At 39.3% G+C, this 14630-nt stretch overlaps 1 protein-coding gene across 3 annotated transcripts in view; it reads right to left on the bottom strand.

Moving 5' to 3' along the window:
- UVRAG (UV radiation resistance associated) overlaps positions 1–14630 on the bottom strand; it is a 328574-nt gene that overhangs the window by 276825 nt on the left and 37119 nt on the right. For all 3 annotated transcript variants that reach the window (XM_004051837.5, XM_055356832.2, XM_055356831.2), the window contains exon 3: positions 4925–4959. In XM_004051837.5, the coding sequence (XP_004051885.1) occupies positions 4925–4959 (35 nt within the window). The remainder of the gene's footprint in view (positions 1–4924; positions 4960–14630) is intronic.

Below are 14630 nucleotides of genomic sequence, written 5' to 3'. Positions count from 1 at the left end.
CTTTCTGAAGTTTATTATTACATATCAAAGAAGCTAAGACAACCATACAAAAAGCTATTATATGGATTTATAAATGAGACTAGTGGTATTAAAAAAAAAGCACAAAGTTTTTTATTTAGTTTTTGTTGTTGTTGTTGTTGTTTTGAGATGGGTTCTCACTGTGTCGCCCAGGCTGGAGTGCAGTGGTGCAATCATAGTTCACCACAATCTCAAATTCCTGGGCTCAAGGGATCCCCCTGCTTCAGCCTCCCAGCTAGCAGGGAACTACACGTATGCACCACCATGCCCAGCTAATTATTTTATTTTATTTTATTTTATTTATTTATTTATTTATTTATTTATTGTAGAGATGGGAGTCTCGTCATCTTGCCCAGGCTGATCTCAAGCTCCTGGGCTTACATAATCCTCCTGCCTCAGCCTCCTAAAGTACTGGGATATAGGTGTGAGCCACCACGCTCAGCTCGAAGTAATTTATTTTTCCTTTGAGACAGGGTCTCACTCTGTCACCCAAGCTGGAGTGGCACAATCTTGGCTGACTGAAACCTCCGCCTCTGAGACTTAAGCAATCCTCTCGCCTCAGCCTCCCAGGTAATTTTTGCATTTTTTGGTAGAGATGGGGTTTTGCCATGTTGCCCAGGCTGGTCTTGAACTCCTAGGCTCAAGCAATCCGCCCACCTTGGTCTCCCAAAGTGCTAAGATTATAGGCATGAGCCACTGCACCTGGGCCAAACTACTTTTAAAAAAACAAAAAGGTGAAATTTCTTCCTGTTAATGATTATAAGCCCTGGCTGGGCGTGGTGGCTCACGCCTGTAATCCCAGCACTTTGGGAAGCCGAGGTGGGCAGATCACCGGAGGTCAGGAGTTCAAGACCAGCCTGGCCAACATGGCGAAATCCTGTCTCTACTAAAAATACAAAAATTAGCCGGGCATGCTGGCGGGTACCTGTAGTCCCAGCTACTCAGGAGGCTGAAGCAAGAGAATCATTTGAACCTGGGAGGCGGAGGTTGAAATGAGCCAAGATCGTGCCACTGCACTCCAGCCTGGGCGACAAGAGCAAGACAACGTCTCAAAAAAAAAAAAAAAAAGAAAGCTTTTCAGAAGCATCTAGAACTGTGCTGTCTAATATGATATCTACTAGCCTCATGTGGCTATTTAAATTAACATTAAACAAAATTTAAAATTCAGTTCTGCAGTAGGACTGAACCACATTTCAAGTGCTCAATGGCCACATGTGGCCAGTGGCAACTGTATTGAACAATACGTAGAACATTACCATCATTGCAGAAAGTTTTATTGGACAGGTGATCTGCGGTATTCAAGAGTTAGAAAGAAGCACAGAATAAGGGCATAAGAACAGTTTATCTAATATTTGGGGGAAAACACTCTTTTTTATCTTTTTTTTTTTTTTTTTTTTTTTTTTTTTGAGATGGAGTTTCGCTCTTGTTGCCCAGGCTGGAGTGCAATGGCACGATCTCGGCTCACCGCAACCTCCGCCTCTCAGGTTCAAGCAATTCTCCTGCCTCAGCCTCCCGAGTAGCTGAGATTACAGGCATGTGCCACCACGCCCAGCTAATTTTGTATTTTTAGTAGAGATGGGGATTCTCCTTGTTGGTCAGGCTGGTCTCAAACTTCTGACCTCAGATGATCCGCCCGCCTCAGCCTCCCAAAGTGCTGGGATTACAGGCGTAAGCCACCACACTCGACCTCTTTTTAATCTTAAGTCCATTTTTCCATGTCTCCTTTGACGTCAGAGTGATGAAACCAAGCCACTCTGGTCTAAGAACCAAGCTCAGAATATAAACAAGGAACAACATTCGGTATCTCAAAGTTACATGAGTGAAAAAGATACTTACAAGCTTATCAAAGTCCAACTTAGTTCACCAGAGTGAAAATTTACTCAAAGCCTTAATTAGAAATAAAGTATTCAAATCTTTGCCTAATCCTTTAGTATCTAATTGAAGATTTGCAGTTTCAGGATATAACTTCGAAGTCAATAAATATCCTTAGGGAAGAATTCATTTATTCAAGAAACATTTGCTGAGCGTCTTCTATGTGCCAAGCACAATGGTAACAAATAAATACAAAAGCATTTAAACGACTAACTATTCAGCAAATATCACAATAGCTTAAAAATTGTAAAATCCTAAACAGGAAAGAAACCAACCAATTCTGCTGTTGACCTGGCAGTGCTTCTTCAGAGACAGCAAGAAGGGCGGTAACAACGTGCCATCTCTGGCATATTCTCTGAGGGTTGTCGACTCCTGTACTGCCCAATGCCCATCAATTTGAACCAATCACAATGAATTAGCAAAAAGCTAAGAAAAAAGAGCTCCCTCAGAAAGAAAGAGTAAATTATGCCGGGCACAGTGGCTCATGCCTGTAATCCCAGCACTTTGGGAGGCTGAGTTAGGCGGATTGCTTGAGGTCAGGAGTTCGAGGCCAGCCTGGGTAACATGGTGAACCCCTGTCTCTACAAAAAATACAAAAATTAGTCAGGCATGGTGGTTCATGCCTGTAGTCCCAGCTCCTTGAGAGGCTGAGGTAAGAGGATCGCCTCAGCTCACGAGGTGGAGGTTGCAGTGAGCTGAGATCATGCTACTGCACTCCAGCCTGGGTGATAGAGAGACCCTGTCTCAAAAAAAAAAAAAAAGAGAGTTACTTAAGTTAATAGAACCTTTATTAAGATATAAAAGAAAAAAAAAAGAATCCTTGCCAAAATCTCAAAGAATACCTTTAAAAGGAACATCAAAAAATTAATATTTGTCAAACAACTACCCAATAGAAATACACTGGGAACTAAGGGGATATAAAGACATACAGTCTGTGACCTCCAGGAGATTTGATCTACTTTGTGAAACAGAATGTTCATGAAATCACAATGCAAGCAAACACTGTATGAGGTACATTCGGAAAACAATTACAATATAAACTGTGAGTTGAAAGGGACCTACAAGTGTTTTATTCCAATCCTCCCCCTTGTCTTGAATCCATTCTACAGTATTCTTTGGAGACAATATTCCACCTAAGTGCACTAAGGATGAAGGTATCATGACCTCACAGGTAGCTCCAAAGCCATTGAAGATGGAGGCCAAAAGGAGTTGAAGATAGGAGTTAACATTCAGAGATCTTTAGAAATATGGATTTGGGAGCCAAGTGAAGATCTAGTAAATCCAATACTAATAATGCAGAACAATACACTAAAGTGCCATTATGACATAGGGTCTATTATAACACAAATTTGGGGGAAAAGCAATGGATATTGAAAAACCATCCCCAACATTTGACTATGGAAAAGAGAACAGAATAAATGAACACAAAATTCTGTTCTATCTTCCCCATAATCACTCCTAGCTCTTAACTGTCTGCAAACTATTTCTGTTTCCACCTGAGCAAGGAGAGGAGGAAAAACTAATATTTACTCAGTAGCTATTATATGCCAAGCATGATGCTAGGCACTTATTTTATATCATATAATATACATAGAACCAGAGCTTTACTGGTGATGGGACCTCCCCAGAGATGGACTCAAGGAACCTGTCTGGCCTAGAATCCAAATCTATTGATATTTTAGAGACATTTCAAAGACAGCTTGATGAAGAGGAAAGAGTAGAGACAAAGACAGAAGGTCTAGATTGGGGTTCTGGTCCTGCAGTCCTCTGACTCTGCAAAAGTTGTTGGAACTCTCTGGGTACCAGCTTCCTAAGATCTGCCCCATCTACTTTACAGGTTGTTCTAAGGATCAAAATCGGATAACATGTAAATACAACACATCATTGATAACCTGTTATTCACTTAACAAGTAGTTACTGAGCATCTATACTATTCTAGACTCCAGGGTAACAGGAGCAGCAAGATTGGCAGGGCCCCTGCTTTCATGGAACTTATGTTCTAGCAGGTGGGAGGCAGTTCATAAACACAAACAAGTAAGCGAGCAAGAGTTTCCAACAGTGATGAACGCTTTAAAGAAAATAAAACAGGGTCATGAAAAAGCATGACTGGGGAAAGAGAACTGCTCTAGATGAGATAGTCATAGAAGGTCTTGCTGAAGTGACATAGCTGAGACCTTGAAGACCTCTTCAGTCAAGCAAACAGCTGAGGAAACAAGTGTTCTAGACATAAGGAACAAGATAAGCTTTGTGTGTTTGAAGCACTAAAAGAGGTACACCTGGAACACAATGAGTGCAGAAAAGAGGAGGAGATGAGGTGGAAAAGCAGACAAGGGCCAAATCCAAGATGGTACTGGACCATTACTAAGATATTTTCATTACCATAAAGGTCTTCTTTGTTTTCAACACAGCCTAATAAATTGAGCCATTTATGCAAATATCCAGTGTATACATTATCAAAAGTAGGATATTTACAACTTTCCAACTGAGCAATGCCACTGCCAAGAAACAAGTAGGAGTATCCTATACAAAAGCCCTAGGCATAAAATTCTTAAGAACTATATCTGAACAAAGATATCATTTAGTATGACATATGGCGAGTGAAATAATCAGAAACTTATTTATAGGAAATGGAAGTGAGAAAACTATAGAATTTGAGTTTTTGTCATTTAAAGTTCTTAACAGAAAAAACAGTTCATTCAGTAAATATTTTTTCTTTTTTTATTTTATTATTATTATACTTTAAGTTTTAGGGTAATGTACACAACGTGCCGGTTTGTTGCATATGTATACATGTGCCATGTCGGTGTGCTGCACCCATTAACTCGTCATTTCATTCAGTAAATATTTATCAAGCACCTACTACATAAGCACTAGAGATACAGCAATGAACAAAACAATGATGATTTAACAATTGAGCAGATCCGTTAAAGTATCATAAAACCAGAGCTGAACCTCAACTTATTTTATATTTCTGCATTTTCTGAAAACAGGTGTATATACTTAGTCATATGTACCCGTCAGAAAGCAAACTTACCAAGGAATTCTTAATCACTTCACTTCTATAAAATTCTGGAAAAGAAGAAAAAAGAACAATAAGTGATATGAAAGAAAATAAGCCCATTAACCAACTGTTAATCCTCTAATTTTTTTAACATATGTTGCAGTAAAACATTTAAAATATTTTCAACGGATTTATTCTCTCTATATCTTTATCTGTTAAAAAAAAAAGTAAAAATTCAATGAAAGTGTTTTAAAGGGAAAAAAATTCAGTAAAGAAGGATAAAACCTTTCAGATTTTCTTTAGTGATTATTACCTTACTGATTCCTTTTTCCTCCAATTCTAATTTGAGCCCTTAAAAGCTCCAACCTTCTTCCTTCCCCGCTTCCACCCTCACAACCGACTCCATCCGCTCTGTTTTTCTCAAACATCTCGAATGATTACCCATTGCAGTACTGTGGAGTGAATACTGATGTAGGTTACCTGGTTGCTAGTGTTTTAATCTAGGTTAACTGGTTGACAGTTTTGGTTAAAACACTAGCAACCGCGTGACTGAAGTCCTGCTTCAGTCACTAACACTATGTCTCTTTAATTCCCTTGGGCTCATTATTGCTCTAAGACAACTTAGAGAATTGAACAGATAATTGAAGGTCCTTGGTAAGCATTAAAATTTCATGACTCTGCAAGCCTTCATGTATGTTGGAAAAGGTTACAAAACTCAAGGACGCAATCAAAATGTGTCAGAAGTTCAGACACTCCTGAAAACCTTCCAATATTCCCTCTGCTTATCCTGCCCAAGTCATCTCCATGCTGCTCTTATGGCCAACAGGATGAAACCCCATCTCTACTAAAAATACAAAAATCAGGCGTGGTGGCACATGCTTGTAATCCCAGCTACTTGGGAGGCTGAAGCAGGAGAATTGCTTGAACCCAGGAGACAGAGGCTGCAGTGGGTAGAATTGCACTACTGCACTCCAGCCTGGGTGACAGAGTGAGACTCCATCTAAAAAAAAAAGAAAAGAAAAGAAAAGAAAAGAAATTGCATGCTCAAAGAACAATTTGACTTTGATAGATATTGCCAAATTGTAACCTACAAATGTTATACTAATTTACAATACCACTTATGAAAAAGTCTGTTTCTCCAACACTATGAAACCGTAAGTATTGTTCTTTTCATTTTATCCTCAAATGGTTAACCAATTATTCCAACCATTAACTGACAATACAAACTTAGAAATGTATGTATTTATGTATATATATACATATATCCTAACATACATGCACCATACATTTTTCAAAAAACAAAAGCATAAGGGATTTAAAACTATTGTTTTTTATTACAGGGTATTTTTACATTATACTGTATATATTATTGTGTTGTTTGAATTAAAGTATATATTACTGTTAAGTCAGTGAAAAACACAAGAAAGATAATCCCTTTTTCTTTTGAGAAAGCGAATTCCTTAGCTTAATCTGCAAAGTGTCTAAATTAAACAGTTTTTGCAATATATATTTCTAGCTCTAAGATAAGTGGTATCATTCCTTCTTCCAAAACTTTGTTAACTTGGGGGCTGGGTGTGGTGGCTCACGCCTGTAATCCCAGCACTTTGGGAGGCTGAGGCGGGCAGATCACCTGAAGTCAGCAGTTCAAGACCAGTCTGGCCAACATGGTGAAATCCTGTCTCTACTAAAAATACAAAAATTAGCCAGGTGTGGTGGTGGGTGCCTGTAATCCCAGCTACCGGGGAGGCTGAGGCAGTAGAATCGCTTGAATCCAGAAGGTGGAGGTTGCAGTGAGCTGAGATTGCACATTGTACTTCAGCCTGAGCGAGAGCAAAACTCCATCTCAAAATAAATAAATAAATAAAACTTTGTTACCTGGCTGAATAAATCAAACAAAACAATTCGCCTTCTCCAGTAGACCCTCAAAATGAACATGCCAATGTAAATGAAGAGAGTTTAACAAAGGAACCATACAATTTGGAAAGAAATTGCTGAGTATGAGGTTATTTCTAATATGACAAACTTGAACCTACACTGTGTAGCATTCTATTGCATCTAAAATATTATCAATAAAATTTATAGCACAATATAAAAAAATGAGTGAATGTAGAGTTAAAAAAAATAGTTCCAGTCCTCAATCTACCTCAATCTTTGTGACCCTGGATAGGTCAATTAACCTTTACGGCCCACAATTTCTTCATCTTTCAAAGGAGAATAACACCTGGAATATAATAGGGTTGTTATGAGGCTGAAATAAAATAATGTATTTAAAATATTTTATAATTTTTATTGTTATTGTTTAAGTGTTATTGCTTAAAACCATAAAACTTAAAACAAAATTATTTAAAACAAAATTAATAAAATTTTATTAATAAAATTGTTTAGTTTTTTTCCATTCAATGTGAGTAAAATCATACAAGCAAATTTTCTTTTTTTTTTTTTGAGACAGGGTCTCACTCTGTCACCCAGGCTGGAGTGAAGTGGCGTGATCTTGGCTCACCGCAACCTCCACCTCCCGGGTTCAAGTGATTCTCCAGCCCCAACCTCCTGAGTAGCTGGGATTGCAGGTGCACACCACCACCGCCCGGCTAATTTTTGTATTTTTAGTAGAGAAGAGGTTTCGCCATGTTGGCCAGGCTCGTCTTGAACTCCTGACCTCAAATGATCCACCCACCTCGGCCTCCCAAAGTGCTGGGATTATAGGCGTGAGCCACCGCACCCAGCCTAAATTTTCAAAAAGATATCATTCAAGACCTACTTCTACATGAAAAAGACCATTAAATATAAATATTTCTCTATGTAGCCACGCTAAGACGGAAAGAAACAAAGCAATCACAGATTGCAGAGTATGGTTCCAGTGGCATGTTTTGGCTGTTCTGCAGCATTCCATTCATTCAACAAATGCTTAAGTGCCTCATCCTAATACTCATAGATATGGTGTATCTATTCAATGCAAAACTATCTCCTACTATGAATGTGGACTCATAATAGGAGAAATACAAACTTAAGCTATACTGCAAAATTATTTTTCACCTAACAGGGTGGCAAAAATTCAAAAGTTTGCATAGGCTTGGTGGTGAAGCTGTGGGGAGAAAAGCACTCACACATAAAACAACTCCCACGGAGGACAATTTCGCAATATCTACCAAAACTACAAGTACACATTCTCTTTGTCCTAGTGATTCCACTTTATGAAATTTACTCTATCAATATACTGTCACTCATACAAAACAATGTATTATAAAGTTATTCAATGCAATACTGTGTGTATAGCAAAAGACTGGAACAACCTAAGTGTCCACCAATAGGAGCCAGTAAATAAATTATGGTGTATCTATTCAATGCAAAACTATGAAGAAAAAAACAAAAAACAGGGATGCTGTCTATGAACCAATATGGAGAAAACCCTAAGACAGTAAGTGAAAAATGCAAGGTACAGAAACATAAATAGTATGGTACACTTTGTGTAAAAAGGAGGAGAGAAAGGAATAAGAATATTTGTATTTGTACTTGTATTTGCATAAAGAATCTCAGGAAAGACAAACAAGAAATGAGTAACAGTGGTTATCAGGGTGGGGTAGAAAACTAGGGTGATAGAAGGCTGGTGAAAGGGAGGCCTTAATATGAACCTTTATATCTTTATATATATATACACATATATATATATTTTTTTACCTATTAAAAAATTAAATTAAAAAGACAAAAATATTTGAGGGCCTAGTATGTGTCAAGCATGGTTCTGCAGTTCTGCATATTGGGGACAGACCAATGAGCAAAAGTGACCTGAAAATCTCTGCCTTCATAGAGCTTACATTCTAGTGGGAAGAGACATACAATAATCAAATAATTAAACATATAGTATATCAAGTGATCTTAAGTACCACGGAGAAAAATAAAGCACAGAAGACAGAGGAGAATAATCACAATTTATAAAAGGGTTAGTCAGTGATCAAGGAGACTTTCTCTGAGAAACATTTGGAATAAAGACCTGCAATTCAGAAGGAGCAGAATTGAAAGGAAAAAAAAAAAAAGGCCGAGTGCAGTGGCTCAGGCCTGTAATCCCAGCACTTAAGGAAGCCAAGACGGGTGGATCACGAGGTCAAGAGATCAAGACCATACTGGCCAACATGGTGAGTCCCCATCTCTACTAAAACTACAAAAATTAGCTGGGCATGGTGGCGGACGCCTGTAGTCCTAGCTACTGGGGAGGCTAAGGCAGACGAATCGTTTGAACCTGGAAGGTAGAGACTGCAGTGAGCTGAGACTGCACCACTGCACTCCAGCCTGGGCAACAGAGCGAGACTCCATCTCAAAAAAAAAAAAAAAAGGGAAAAAAGAAAGATCTGCAAGAAGGTGGAAGCACTAGTCACGTGAATAAGTGAAGGAAAAGTATCCAAGTCAAATGGCAAACGCAGAGGTCTTTAAGTTAGTTAAAACCAACGCATTCAAGCAACAGCTACAATTTCAGCCAGCTGGAACACAGACAGCTGGAAGAGTAGCAGAAAATGAGTTCAGAGAGGTAACCAAGAACCAGATCATGAAAGGCCTTCTAGGAAACCATAAGGATTTTAGCTTTTTCTGTGAATGAGATGGGAAGCCATGGGAGGGTTTTGAGGAGAGAAATAAAGGGATGTGACTTTCATTTTAACAGGATCTCAGTTGAGAACAGAATGAGGGAGTTGCATGAGCAGACAAACCTGTTAAACGTCTACTTCAACAATGTAGTTAAAAGATGACTGTGGTTTGAAGATAGCAAGAAGTGATTAGGTTATGGATATATTTTGATAGTAAGAGCCAAAAGTATACACTGAAAGACTGGATGTGAAATGTAAGAGAAAGAAGACAATCCAGGATAACTCCAAGTTTTTGGCCAAGGAAATGGAGTTGCCATTTTCTGATATAAGGAAGAATACAGGAGATGGATCACAGCTGGAACATCAGAAGCTCAGTTTTGAACATATCAAGTTTAAGTTACCTATTAGACCCCAAATGGAGCTGTAGAGTAGGCAACTGGATTACAGGGGTATGAGTTCAGAGGAAAGGTCAACAGGTGACATTTAAAACTTGAAGACTTGACCCAGGCTTGGTGGCTCCTGCGTATAATCCCAGCACTTTGGGAACCAAGGCAAGTGGATTGCTTGAACCCAGAAGTTTGAGACCAGCCTAGACAACATGGCAAAACTCGGCTCTACAAACAACAACAAAAAATTAGCCAGGCATGGTGGTGTGTGCCTATAGTCCCAGCTACTCGGGAGGCTGAGGCGGGAGAATCACCTGAGCCCAAAAGGTTGAGGCTATAGTAAGCTGTGATTCTGCACTCCAGCCTGGTTGACAGAGTCAGACTCTGTCTCATAAAAAATAAATAAAAATAAATAAAACTATGAGACTTGAGTAAGATCACCAAATTAAGTAATATAGAGTTCATCTTCTGATGTATTCAAGACAGTCGGTATTCCAGGAGAGGGCAGGCACTTACATTTCATGGGTAAGAAAATAACTATGAAAAACAAACTTAAGGGCCGTGCACGGTGGCTCACGCCTGTAATCTCAGCACTTTTGGAGGCCGAGGCAGGCGGATCATGAGATCAGGAGATCGAGACTATCCTGGCTAACACGGTGAAAACCCCGTCTCTACTAAAAATACAAAAAATTAGCCGGGCGTGGTGGTGGGTGCCTGTAGTCTCAGCTACTCGGGAGGCTGAGGCAGGAGAATGGTCTGAACCCAGGAGGCAGAGCTTGCAGTGAGCTGGAATCACGCCACTGCACTCCAGCCTGGGCGACAGAGCGAGACTCCATCTCAAAAAAATAAAAGATAAAAAATAAAAATTCCAATTTTAACAAGAACCAAGTTTAGAATCTATCCATCCATCAACACAAGGCTTTGTTCTCTGGGGATATAATAACTAGTATTTGATTGGAAATAAGTAAACAATCTCCTAAAAGCACTACAAGAACGTCAAAAGTCAAAAAATTTCACACATCTCTTCTTAAATTTTACACATATCTTCTTTGGATCTGCTGTAAATTTAGCTGAAATAAAAGAAAAACTTAGAAACCAGCATTTCGGATATTCTTCCAATAAAAAACTGTCTTCTGACACTAATAAATGTTACCACTAAACAGGTGGTATGGGTGGTTCATCAAGAAGAGTCAATTGGTCTCTTATCATGGTTGTTCTATACCAAGGACCAAACAATGATCATCAAATATTCACGTTTGTCATAATAGGTCCAACCAACAAGATACGACAGCACTAACTAGAATAACTAAAGAAAGGGCTTCCCAGCTCCTCCTATGGTAGTTAAAAGTTTGTAAAGCCCAACAAAGTTCATGAATAGGCTTCATTCAGCCATGACATTTTGGAATGGGAGGAATGCTCAGAAATCACCAATCCCTTCATTTTAATGATAAATTAACTAAAGCCCGCAAGAGGGAGTAAATGCCCTCAAGAGGCTTGACAGCTAGTGCCAGATTCAACAGCAACACCAGACCCTGGACTTCCCCGTGCTCTGTCACCAGCTATTCCCTAACTGTGTTGAGGATTGGATTGAGATATCTCATTGATATAACTTCAAAAAACAGTCAATGACAACTCCTAAATTCAAGATATAATCTGAGCTGGAAGAGAGAAAAAACAAAAACAAAAAAGGCACTTTGCTTTCATCATATATCTAGACAAGTTTTTTAGCATGATCTTCAACCAGCCCCATGACTATTCTTTTTAGAAAACACTATTATGATTATTATAATTCTAATAATAATTGCTATCATTTTCCAAATTCCCAAAATGTGCTAAGTACTGGTGTTAATTACTATCATCAGAGGTAACACTGGGGCAAGAATACAGAAGTTTTGTTAAGATAACCAGGACTGATTATATAGAAACTCATCAAAAATTTAAAATACTCCGGCACTGTCATATATTGCTAGTGATACAACCAATTAGTGAGCAGTAGACTAAATGTTTTAAGGCCTACAAAAATGCTTAAACCCTTAAACCAAATAGTAGCCAAATCGTTTCATTTTCTTTCTGGACACACAGGAAGACTACATTTCCCAGTCCCCTTTCCACCTAAAAAGGACAATTCAGGCCGAGCACAGTGGCTCACGTCTATAATCCCAGCATTTTGGGAGACTAAGATGGGCAGGTCACTTGATGTCAGTAGCTCAAGACCAGCCTGACCAACATGGTGAAACCCCATCTCTACAAAAAATACAAAAATTAGCTGGGTGTGGTGGCGCATGCCTGTAATGCCACCTTCTTGGGAGGCTGAGGCAGGAGAATCGCTTGAACATGGGAAGCGGAGGTTGCAGTGAACCGAGATGGCACCACTGCACTCCAGCCTGGGCAAACAGACTGAGACTCCATCTCAAAAATAAATAAATAAAATAAAAAATAAAAAGGACAATGTAACTGATTTATGGCCAATAGAATGTAATGAAATTGATATGGACCATTTCCATTTAAAAATCTCCCACAAGTAATCCTTCTATCTCTGGCCGTGCCAGAGGCCATGTATTGAGGACACCAGCAGCCCAAACTAGAAGGAACCCGCATACCTGAGTCATCACTTAAAGGACAGCTGCCAAGACAGCACCTGATAAAGAACACCTACACTGGACTTAGTATAAGACGTGTATTATGGTAAGCCACTAAGAGTTGTGGTATTTGTTACAGTAGCTAGCATTAATCATTCAGATGAATACAATTGTTTTAAAAATATGGAATGGACTGGGCACAGTAGCTCACACCTGTAATCCCAGCACATTGGGAGGCTGAGGCAGGTGTGGGATCGCCTGAGGTCAGGAGTTCAAGACCAGCCTGGCCAACATGACAAAACCCTGTCTCTACTAAAAATACAAATATCAGCTGGGCGTGGTGGCAGGCACCTGTAATCCCAGCTACTCAGGAGGCTGAGGCAGGAGAATTGCTTGAATCCAGGAGGCAGAGGTTGCAATGAGCCAAGTTTGCACCATTGCACACCAGCCTGGGCAACGGAGTGAGACTCTGCCTCAAAAAATAAATAAATAAATAAACAAACAAACAAACAAACAAATAAATAAATCCATGCAATGGTTAGACTGAAAAGTGAGAATGAAATAAAATTACATGAGGATAGTGGAATTTAGAGTCCTTTTCCCATCCTTAAAAATTATTGCCAGGTGCAGTGGCTCACACCTATAATCCCAGCACTTTGGGAGGCCAAGGCAGGCAGAGGTCAGGAGTTCGAGACCAGCCTGGCCAACATGGTGAAACCCCATCTCTACTAAAAATACAAAAGTTAGTCAGGTGTGGTGGCATGTGCCCGTAATCCCAGCTAATTGGGAGGCTGCGGCAGCAGAATCGCTTGAATCCAGGGAGGCGGAGGTTGCAGTGAGCTGAGATCACGCCATTGCACTCCAGCCTGGCTGGGTGACACAGCGAAACTCCGTCTCAGGGTGGGGCGGGCGGGAATTATTTTAAGGCTATTTACTCTGAAGGGGTTTCTTCACTGTATATTTCTTGACTCAATTTTTTAATGAGCAGATACTGGAATTGACATTAAAAAAAAGTTGTTAAACAATCACTGCTTTAAATAATCATTAAAACTAAAAAGAGGTTAGGGACAGTGGCTCATACCTATAATCCCAGCACTTTGGGATGCTGGGGCAGGAGCATAGCTTGAGTCCAGGAGTTGGAGACCAGCCCAAGAAACATAGTAGGACCCCATTTCTACAAAAATTTTTTCAAAGTTAGCCTGGAGTGGCGTCTCACACCTGTAGTCCCAGCTACTTGGGAGATGGAGGCAGGAGGATCATTTGAGTCTGTGAGGTCAAAGCTGCAGTGAGCCATGATTGTGCCACTGCACTCTAGCCTGGGTGACAGGGTGAGATCCTATCTCGAAAATAAATAAATAAATAAATATCACTTGAATTTTTCATCTTTGCCACAGGACAAGATTCAAATAAGTCTCAGTACCTTTTCTTAAAATATGTCACCTTTTGTTGGCATAAATAGATCTTTAATCACATCTTACTGAGATTTTTATGATCCTCATAAAAATCTGTCTTGCCTACTTCATAAGACATCATTATCTCTACTTTACAAATGGGGAGAGTGAAGTTCCAAAAACCGTGATCTTTATCAAAAGTCATAAAGCTAGTGAGTAGCTGGGCTAGAACTAGTACGGAAGTATTTTCCATCATAATCCAACATTCCTACCATTTTACCATGCTTCCTCTCTTACACCATCCCACCTAAGCCAACGGATTATGTCTCAGTGCCTCTCATCTAATATGCATTCTGAAGGTGGTTGTGATTTTTAATCAAATATTTGGTCCACTCTTAGAATTTTTCACTTACAGAAGAATCCACAGTACAATATATAAAACTGAATTAGAGAAAACCATGGCATTCTTCTGAAAAAGACCCCATATATACAGGGAATTACAGATACGAGAAGATATAAACTAGGTCCCTATTTCACCATAATATTAAAGAAAAGAAATTTATTACATTTTTATAAAAGTAAAATTACTACAGGATACTGGATTCAATCTACTTGAAATGCTAGCTGCTAGACCATTAATAGCTAACATTCATAAAGGAATGATAAACGTATCAATGTAAGGCTCAGTTATCTGAAAGAACTATCCAATTGCCATCTTTCTTTAGTATACATCCCAACTGCTCATGAGATATTTTCAGACAGCATAACAATTTAGGTTTCCGAGAAGCGACAAAAGCAGGAGGCACTGA

This window comes from Gorilla gorilla, chromosome 9 (genome assembly GCF_029281585.2).
Source record: "Gorilla gorilla gorilla isolate KB3781 chromosome 9, NHGRI_mGorGor1-v2.1_pri, whole genome shotgun sequence".
Lineage (NCBI taxonomy): Eukaryota > Metazoa > Chordata > Mammalia > Primates > Hominidae > Gorilla > Gorilla gorilla.
Note: the sequence above shows the minus strand (reverse complement) of the source record. Positions and strands in the feature narration are given on the sequence as shown.